Here is a 9,942-nt window from a genome sequence, read left to right as displayed (position 1 = left end):
TCCCTTCCGACCCTACCAACTATGAAACTATGAAACTAATTCCTTGCATTGCCTGCAATTTCTTTAACCTGTTTTAAAACAATTTGTATCTAGTTTTATTTGAAAATTACTTTGGGATGTTCTTTTATTCTTAAATTAAAAACATGCCTGATGTTCTTATATTAAAAACATTTACAGATATTTCTTACTTCAGTCACCAGATCTAAAACATGGTGCAAAATCATTTTGGTTGTGTTTTTAACCTACCTAGTTTCTGAAGAACCATTTCCTTATGTAAATCAAAGCAGCCCTGTATTCTGTTCTACCCTGTTCTATTCAGGTTCTTGTACTGTGCCCATTACAGAAAAATCTAAGATTATTCCAGCAGAACATTAAGCAATATAATTACAATCAGTCACTTGTTAGTTTTCTCATCTCCCCAGGAGACGTGTTTGCAGTGCAGTGTTTGTTTTGGTAGGGTTAGATTTTTAAACACACATTGCTTTGCATCTAAGTTTAAGAAGGTAAGATTAAAGAAATGTACCTTGTGCTGAAGTTTATGGCTGTCTTCATTTCAGAAGTGTAAAGCACAGCTGGGCACCAGAAGCAGCTGCCACACTCAGGGGCAGCAGTGACTTCCAGTTGCTACCACTTCACCAGCAGTCTTTTTCCTGCTTCCCTCCTCCCTATACCTAAGTTGGTGCTTGGGGCATCTGCTGTTATTTCCTCACAAACAACCTAAAGCCAGTTCCAGAGAAAGCTCATTCTCCTGCACAGATGAGCTTTACCTATATCGTAGAAAGCTCTGCCATGCCAGAACAGCTGTCAACCCTGGACTTCATTCTAGAGCTTTATGTGATCTGAGCTCAAGACATGTGCAAGACATCTGGGCCCTATACATGTGCCTGATGCCTGCTCCAACATGTGCTAATTAGCACACATCGAATGAGCTTATTTAAAGTGCCCATGCCACCATTTTGAAGCGTGGGATTCTGAATATACGAGAAGCTACAGCCGCTTTAATTAGAAGAGCCCATGAAAGCCACTCTAATTAAAGCACTCTCCCCCACCCCGGAACATGTGTAAGGACACCCTGAGTACCTTGAAGATAAGGACTAAGACATTGACTTGGTTTGATATTATATGGGAAGCTAACAAAAAGACTAGAGAGGTCTGATGTGCTCTAGTAACCCTGCTGCTGAGAAGACATAGTGTAGCAATGTAGTACCCAACCTTGCAGCAGTGCTTATGTTAATTCTAGTCTGATAAATGATAGACCCTGCAAGCCTTGTTTTTATGGACAAGCAAAGATTTGTAATGGGCTTCTCCAGTTTACTTGGGGGTGCACTGCTGCATAGTGAGATAACCAGGGATCTTGCTTTTCTCTGATAAAAAAAATCCCCACTTTTCATATATATAGATACACACACACATATATACACACATATACACACATAAAAGGGGTATTTCATTTTAATCATGGGGAAAATGTGGATTTGGGGATAATTTTTTAATCCAAAAAGTGGGGATTTTTTTTATCAGAGAACCAGGATCCCTGGAGATAACAAATACTTTCTTTTATTTAATACCTTTTTCTGGGCAAGTTGCAGGGCCAGCACAAGCTGTAGGTCTTTTCATACAACAGCTTCTATACTTCAGTTTATTGAACAAAAATACTGACATTGTGTTTCCTCCAATCTCCTGATATCCTGCTACCCGTAGTAACTCCTGGCATCATCCTTAACATATAAAAGTACTCTCAAACTGCCAGATGCAAGAGTGATTTTACGAGGTAATTAAAAAATGAACCATCTTTACTGCCGTTTCCAGGTAGAATAGTATCCAGCAGCCTCTCTCAGTTCTCATATTATAATTCCAAAGGGCCTCTGCAAATGAATACAAAAAATGGCAGGTCAAACAAATTTAAAACTAATCAAAAAGAATAGATGCACTTTCCCCACTTTGGCTTCAGTGAAACTCTTTACAGCAAAGGAATTTGTTTGCAGCACAGTGTTTTTTTAGAGCATTTCACTCAAGTCTTCATAGTTCATAGTGCACAGTTCTTGAAAGAAATGTCTCTCTCAGTACTGGAAATGTCACACAACTGCAGCTAGGAAAGCTGATCTTTTTCTTGTGTCATTATGTTTTTGACATAAAAGAACTGAAAAAACATTGTCTGTAAACCTCCAAATACAAAGTTTTTCCATTACAGTGGAAACCATTTGTTTTTTAATACATAGTGACTTTTACATTTAAAATATTTTACCAGAGACCTTTCTCTATTTGTTTATTTTTACTTTACTTTTTCAAAAGGCTACCGCCAATTCTGTTGCTGCTCACTAGTGATTTTTTTCTGTTCTCCCCAAGAATTCTTGTTGTCTCCCAAAATGCAATAAGCAATTCATGCTTTTTCATTTAATTTGAACTGGGTCAAAGTAACAACAAAATAATCTATATGATATAGGAACCGGACCCTAGTTTACAAGCTACTATGTGTCTCACCTATTTAATATGTTCAGTTCACAATCAACTCTAGGGATAGGGACAGACATTACACATAAACTGACTTAAGTGACCAGAAACTGGTTTAAACCTGTAACAAAACAGACGTTCAGTGCATATAAACCAGTTTGAAAATGGCTGAAACTGGTTTGAGATAAACCTGGTTGAATGTAGTATCAGACTTAACTGATTTGGGTCAAACTGGCTTAAGAAGTGTCTGTCCCAGACCCCTTCCTACTTTAACTTAAACTGGAGTCCCCTAGCATCCCAGATGCTTTGCAGCCCTGGGCAGGGCTCTCTGCTGGAGCTCTGACAGAGACTACAGATACAGCAGTGTCTGCCTGGCTTCCTCTTGCTCTTGGAGCTAATCAGCAGGTCTGCTGGTAATGTCTTTCTGTTCCTTCCTTGGAAAAAATTGTTTAAAAAGAGCTTGAACTAATAAGAGAGGCTTTGGCTTTCTTGATGGGGTGCTAAATGCTCTGTTGTCAACTCCCTGCTTGGCTGGTCAGGAGCAGGGAGGAGGGGGGAACCCCTCCCTAATCAGAGCATCCTGCTGGGGCCTGGCCACACCCCTCCCCTCCTCAACTCAGCACTATGGAAGGGAAGGGAGGGCTGCTCTAGTACCCCCCTCCCCCTGCTTCTAGCCTGAGCCACTACAGGCATGTGACTCCATTTTCTCAGTCCAGAGGGAATGTCTTTGCGGTTACAAATTGTTTCAGCATAGCCAGGTTAGACTAACCTGCAAAGATTGAATAAATTCAGGCTCGGGCTTTTTGAATGGCTGTCCCTATCCTAGATGCAACCAAATCTATTTCATTTCTACTTTCAGTCTTCCAGCCACAACAAACTGCCAACCAGTGTCTCTGAACATGTTGTATTTCAATATTTGAGACCTTATCCAAATATTACTGGCAACAGAGATATAAGTGAACCCTGGGTGGTGGCAGCCCATAGGACAAGAAGTACAGCCAGTAGAGGCAGCTGCTGGGCAGCAGCACCTTGCCTGCAATTTTTCTCCTCCAAGTTGGTGCCTGGGGTGAATGCCCTGTCCCCACTTCCTTTGTTATACCACTGACTGTCAATCCAGTGTAGTTCCAGCATGCTAAGCATGAAAGAATATCTGCCCTTTTTCCTCAGAAGTGTGACAGTCTATACTAATGTATATAATGAACACTGAACTTTGCTCATTGTCTATTGCAGACTGTCACATTTAACTCTAAGGAGAATTAACTGCTGTAATTTAAATGCCAAGGACCTCACTTTCACAAAAGCTTGCCTAATTGCTTTTTCTTCCTATGCCATTCTTCTGGCCTCTGGTGTATAACCAGTTATTTCACTCATTTAGATTTTCTGGTCTCTACAGCAGAGAACTACAGCAGATAGAAGCATCCTAACATGTTCTAGAGACAGCCTTACTCTAGGTCCAACTACATGTGCAATTAATGCAGTTGAGTAAACTGCAGAGCAATTTGCTCCCCAGTAAACTACTCCCAGGTGCAGCATCTACACGTGTGCCCCAAATAGCAGCAAATTGAGCGAGGGCAAAGCTGTTTATCCCAGGGCTGCTCCTTCCCTGCTCTGTCCCCTGCAGCAGTCAGGGGAAGGCCCAGGCTCTGGCCCCAGATGCCAGGATGCCAGCCCTGCTCTGTCAAAGGCTCTCTGCACTTTGGTCCTTGGCCACATGCTTCAGTGTTCAAGTTTGATGACACAGCCTTTCAGAACTCTGTCCTGGGAGTCTGTGCTCAGCATGCCATGGATGCTTCTTGCCCTCCCGCCCAGCAGTAGAAGCCAGGGCACAGTGTCCACGAGACAGTCACTGCAGACCCCAGGCCCACAGTGCAACCCTAAGAACATGTATGCTGCAGACGGTGCAGGAAACCCTCAACCTTATTCCCATCCACAATGTAGCATACCCCCTCCCTCCCAACAACAGATCTCCCATCCAATCCCAACATGCACCAGCAATAAAGCACCCTCATCCCCATGAAACTCTGTACAGTATCTATTTCCAAGTGTCAGGGGGAGAACAGTGGGGATGAAACGCCAAGGGTGCAGAGCGTAGAGGGAGGTGCCCAGCCTTGGCTGCCACCTCGTCACATCCAGACACTGCAGCAAGGCCAGTGGGCCAGGGACTGGCCCAGGGGCCAAGGCAGGCACTGTCCAGCCCACTCAGCTTCCTCCCCCTCCTCCCCAGAGCTGGGGCCAGCAGGGCTCAAGTGAGGAGCCAGCCCTGCCACAGCCATATCCCCACTGGGGGACAGGCTCAAGGGGTCAGGCCCAGGACAGTGGGTGGCACCATCAAGTGGCAGCTGGCAGTGATGGCTTGGCACAGTGCCTGGGGGCAGCCCTAGACTGGATCTGGGGTCTGCCCTGGGCTGGCAAGGTGCTTCAGGGTTAGTCCAGGGCCCTGGCTGGTGGGGGTTGGCCTCCAGGGTGGCAGTTGGCCTCCGGGTGCCCAGGCTGGCAGGGGCTACAGGATGAACCCCAGATTGGTGGCAGCCTCCAGGGTGAGCCCCAGGCTGGTGGTAGTCTCTAGAACAAGCTCTGGGCTGGCAGCAGGCTCCAGAGTGAGCCCCAGGTTGGCGGAGGGATCTAGGATGAGCCCCAGGCTGACAGTGGGCTCCGGGATGAGGCCCAGGTTGGCAGCAGGCCCCAAGGCAAGCCCTGGGTTGGCAGAGGGCAGGGGATCAACTCCAGGCTCTGGTTGGCTCCCTTGGGCAGTGGAGGAGCTGCCTGCACCACAAGGGTCCTGGCAGGAATGTGGTCCCCTGCAACCTGGGCTGACCGGGTGCAATTTGTTCAGCATCTGCACATGCAGTGCAGTGCTGCTCAGTAAAAAACTCTATAGCAGAATAGTATTTGAGTTTATTAGTCTATTACCTAATAACCCAGCACATGTAGATGCGTGACCTTTACCGCAGAGCTAATTAGTCAGCTCCTCAGTAAATATCTCATGTAGATGTGGCCACTGAGAACAGCCCTAAGGAGATGAGCAGAGGTGTGCATCCAGTCATGCTTCTTACACTGGCTGTGTGCCAGAGCTGTGGATTCATGTAGGACTGACGCACTGGTGCTATGCCATCTGAGCACTCATTCACACTGGGGGAACTCTCATTCCAGCAAAAACGTGCTCTAATTTGTATGCAAATAAAAGTCCTTGGTTTGTTTTTTTTAAAGGTAGTGAAAAAAGAAAGAGCCCCTTTGATTTTATTTTTTAGTTATTCCTCCTTTTAGAATTTCTTCATTGGACAAGTTTATATAGCTTGCTGTGTTATTTAAGAAGAACAGTATTATATTGTAATAACCCTGCATCAGTGGCAGCATCTAATTTTGTTTGCATAGATAGTTGTATTTAGTGGTTTGACAGTTATGCCAACCACAACTCTTACAGTTCAACCTCATTTTCATTCACTTCTTAGGAAGTCAACAGCAATATTTTCACTGATTTTTAAGATTGAGCACCTCACCCTGCTCAGTCCTCTAATTAAGTGTATGGATATCCTTGTTTGATTAACTGTGAGGGTCACACAGCTCAAAGCTTTTATTTCATGTTGTCTGCAGACTCACAGAGACATAATTGGTTTATGCTGCAATCAAATTCTCAATAATTTATTTGCAACCATAAAAACTTGAAACACTTTTTTTTTTTTTAAACGAAAGCTAAGGTCTTTATGTAGTCACATGACTGCTGATCTCGGCACAAACCTATGGTGTCCGTGCCTTATTCCAGCACTAATGTAGGCCCACACCCCAAAGCCCTTATTTGGGTCTGGACTGTGCTTCCAAAATCTACACGTGGAAGAGTACAGCACACAGAAGAAGGGATTCAGCAGCCTCCCTGGCACCATTTTCTTACTTTTCCAGTTCCTGCCAAGAATTCTGTGGGGAAGTGGTCTGCACAAAGCAAGCAGGCAGATATGAAGGGAGCTGGAGGCGAGCAATGGAGACATACATTAACCCCAGCCACACTTACGCAGTTTACCATAGAAAGAAATGGCAATTCAGGTTCAGACTGCATTCTCCTTTCTGCATGATTCCCCCCTACTGAGGAACACACATGCACACATCTTTGTCCCTTAAAAAAGAAGTTATGAGAAAGCTACCTTGTTTTCTTGTGGGAGGTGTCTGGTAATTATATGTTTCAGGGCTTTGCTATTTGTCCTCTGAGGCCAGGTTAAAGAACTTTTTGGTTTCTGGGGGGTGTTTTCACCTTCCTCGGAAACACTGCATGTTGGCTGTAGCTAGAAGTGGGAGATTAGCTTGGGTACACTGGTAACTATAAATGCTACTGAGAAGCCTCTTAGGCCCTTGGCTGCTGTATCTTGTACTGAGGCACTCTTTACCTGCACTACCAGAAAGCACTAGTGAGATACTTGTGCTCCATAATGGATGTGCAGTAACAAAGCTCCCACACTGAGGAACCCAGCTTCCTTCACACACGTTTTCATAGCTTTCATAGACGTTAGGGCTGGAAGGGACCTTGGAAGATCATCGAGTCCAGCTCCCTGCCCCAGGGGCAGGAAGTCAGCTGGGGTCAAAGGATCCCAGGAAGATAAACATCCACATGTTTCTTAAAAGAGTCCAGAGTAGGTGCTTGCACCACCTCTGCAGGGAGTCTATTCCAGGCCTTGGGGGCTCTGACAGTAAAGAAGTTTTTCCTTATGTCCAGCCTTGAAATGGTCGTGGAGGAGTTTATGTCTGTTTGACCTTGTCATCCCTTGGGGTGCTCTGGTGAACAGGCATTCCTGCAGATCCTGATGCATACCCCTTATGTACTTATAGGCAGTTACCAGGTCCTCCCTGAGCCTGAGCTTTTCCAGGCTGAAGAGTCCCATGGCTCTCAGCCTTTCATCATAGGACCGGTTCTCCTGCCCTCTGATCATGCACATGGCTCTCCTCTGGACTCTTATCTGGGATCTTCAGGGTTAGCTCTACAGAATATATCCCAGGGGTGGGCAAAATGCGGCCTGTGGGCCAGATACAGCCCGCCAGGCCATTCTATCCAGCCCGCAGCCCCTAAAAAATTTAGAAAATTAATATATATCTGCCCCTGGCTGCCTGTCATGCGGCCCTCAATGGCTTGCCAAAACTCAGTAAGTGGCCCTCCACCCGAAATAATTGCCCACCCCTAATATATTCTATGATACTGGAAAGGCAGCAAAGCCCACATTCCTATAAAATTATTCAAAGTAGCAGAAGGGATTTCAACAAAATAATTCTCAAGTTATTTTTTTTGCTTCCTTAGCCACCTGCTTCTATTTTATATCATGGAAAGGACAGATACCTTCCTCCTTCAGCATTGACTACAATAGATATTTGGTTATAAAAAGACTAACTAAGGGCCCTAATATTTGACTTGTCCCTTATGCTCAGGAAAAAAGGCTAATAATAGACTTCAGTTAAATAATTATTTCCTCTAGAGGCCTGTACTATAAACGTCTTGACAGGAGAGCAAACCAAAAAGCAGACCGCACAGTGAGTGACTAGAAGAAAGTATAATGGTGCAAAAGATTTTTGGCCTGGTTCCTAACAGAAAGGAAACCCCTAGAATGACACAGCTATTGAAGAATAAAAGGCAGAGCTAACAGTGACCCAATAGGCATGAAGTTTAGAAAATATTACCAAATGACTTGGCAATTCTAGTGCTTTAATAGGTAATGAGAGCAATTAACAATTTTTAAATCCTTGAAGTTCAGTATTATGTCAAAGGAACTGCACAAGCCTGAAGGCAACTGCCTTTTGACAGAGAAGATAACAGCATCAGTTTGGAGAGTGTGCACATGGAAGAGTCTTCCCGACAGAAATATATACAAAGCATGTTGATCTCCTTCTAAGCTGTTGTTGGCCAGATTTCTGAAACGTTTACCCTTAGCTTTGATTATATTGTGCTGTATACCTAACACTTGCAGGTCACTCAGGACTTTTAAGTCACATGTCAAGGTACTTGTTATTAACTTAAACCAGGGATGTTCAACTTCTTAGGGGCCACAGGCTGCACACTGCAGGGGACAGACCATCAGGGAATCATGGACACCCCACACCTCCCGAGCTGCAAGCTCCCCTGGAACTGTGCAGGCAGACAGCCCTGCCATTGCTGCACTCCATATAGCTGGGCAAACCTCCCCCCCACCCCAGTCACTGCTGTATTGTGTGCTGGTGTGTTACCCCCTGTAGCAGGACCGGGCCCTAGGAGTGGCCATGATGCTCCCTGGGGTCCATGAGGCTCCTGCCCCACTCCAGCTCCCTGTGGTACCCTCCTTTTTTCTCTTGCTATCCATGCCTTGCTGGAATTATTTTGTGTCCTGTTTTTCAAGCATTAAGTGGGGCTTCCTCTTGGCCCTGTCAGTGCCTCAGGGCACCAGTCATCTTAAGGGCTATTTATGGCTTTCTTCCACCCCTATAGCCATGCCCATGCCTTGCAGGTGATGCTCTATCCAGAGTTGAGTCCTTTTGTAGAGGCCCCGGCCCCCTTTGCTTTAGCCCGCTTTTACTCTGGCTGCAGGACCCCTGCCCTGGCCTAGCGATTTGGGCCCAGCTCTCTCAGCCTCAGCCCTCATCATGTCTCTGGCTTCCAGGCCCCTCAACACTGTCTTGCACCTTGCCTCAGCTCCCCACACCATGGCATCCCTGACCCAGAGAGATGCCACTCCTGGTTCAGCTCAGCTCAGCTCCCCTGGTATCCCTGACTCCTTCCTGGGTCTATGCTTTGTACCCATGCAAGCACCCCTGTGGCCTCCAATCCACCCCTATCAGCCACAACTGGTCCTCCAGTATAAACTGGAATAAAAATACAAGCAACCGCTTCAAAATCAAGCACAAAATCTGGGTCATGCTACTCTCAAGCCCCCTTCCTGTTCTCTGGCTCTCTCAACCTTGTGTGTACCTGCCATGGCCTGCAGCTCTCACTCCCCACCAGCCTGAGCTGGCAGGAGCTTCTCTCCCAGTCAAGTTCAGGGCTTTATTGCCACTCTGCCTCAGGGGCCCAGGCTTATATATCCTGGCCCTTCAGCTGATCAAGTGCTCCTCTGACCAACTGCAAGTGTCAGGGCAGCTTACTGGCAGCAACTTTGCCACCTAGCCAGGACTCTGCCCTGCTCTCCTCCTGCTAGGCACTTGTAATAGGCACTTGCTACCTATGGGTCCTTGGTTAGCTACTCCCCTGCAGCTAGCCCATAATGTGCAGCCTTCTCCAGAGTTCGAATTACACTTCAACTCTTGGGGGGAGTCTGCAAAAAAAATTGGCTGGGGTCAGGGCTGTGAAGATGCCACTGCAGCCGCCTGGGCAACTTAGAAAGGCTATGGGGGTCTCAGCCCTCGCAAGCTCCCCTGTAATTCAATCCCTGGGCCTTCCCCTACCTGTGGGCATCTCTGCTGCTGCTTATCCCTTAAAGTAACAAGAGCTCCTGGCTCCCTGTTGCACCCCTCCCACCACCCCCTCCTTAATAAAAACTCATGGTTGGA

General features: G+C 46.3%; 1 protein-coding gene across 1 annotated transcript in view; it reads right to left on the bottom strand.

Annotated features, from left to right (window-relative positions):
* The window catches only part of RFK (riboflavin kinase), a 67,794-nt gene extending 58,408 nt beyond the window's left edge, over positions 1-9,386 (bottom strand). Inside the window, exon 1 of the mRNA XM_019517434.1 lies at positions 9,365-9,386. Within this exon, the coding sequence (XP_019372979.1) occupies positions 9,365-9,371 (7 nt within the window). The 5' untranslated portion in view covers positions 9,372-9,386. The remainder of the gene's footprint in view (positions 1-9,364) is intronic.
* Between the last annotated feature and the right edge of the window lie 556 nt (positions 9,387-9,942).

This window comes from Gavialis gangeticus, unplaced genomic scaffold (assembly GCF_001723915.1).
Source record: "Gavialis gangeticus isolate Ggan-Ray unplaced genomic scaffold, GavGan_comp1, whole genome shotgun sequence".
NCBI classification, from domain to species: Eukaryota; Metazoa; Chordata; order Crocodylia; family Gavialidae; genus Gavialis; species Gavialis gangeticus.
Note: the sequence above shows the minus strand (reverse complement) of the source record. Positions and strands in the feature narration are given on the sequence as shown.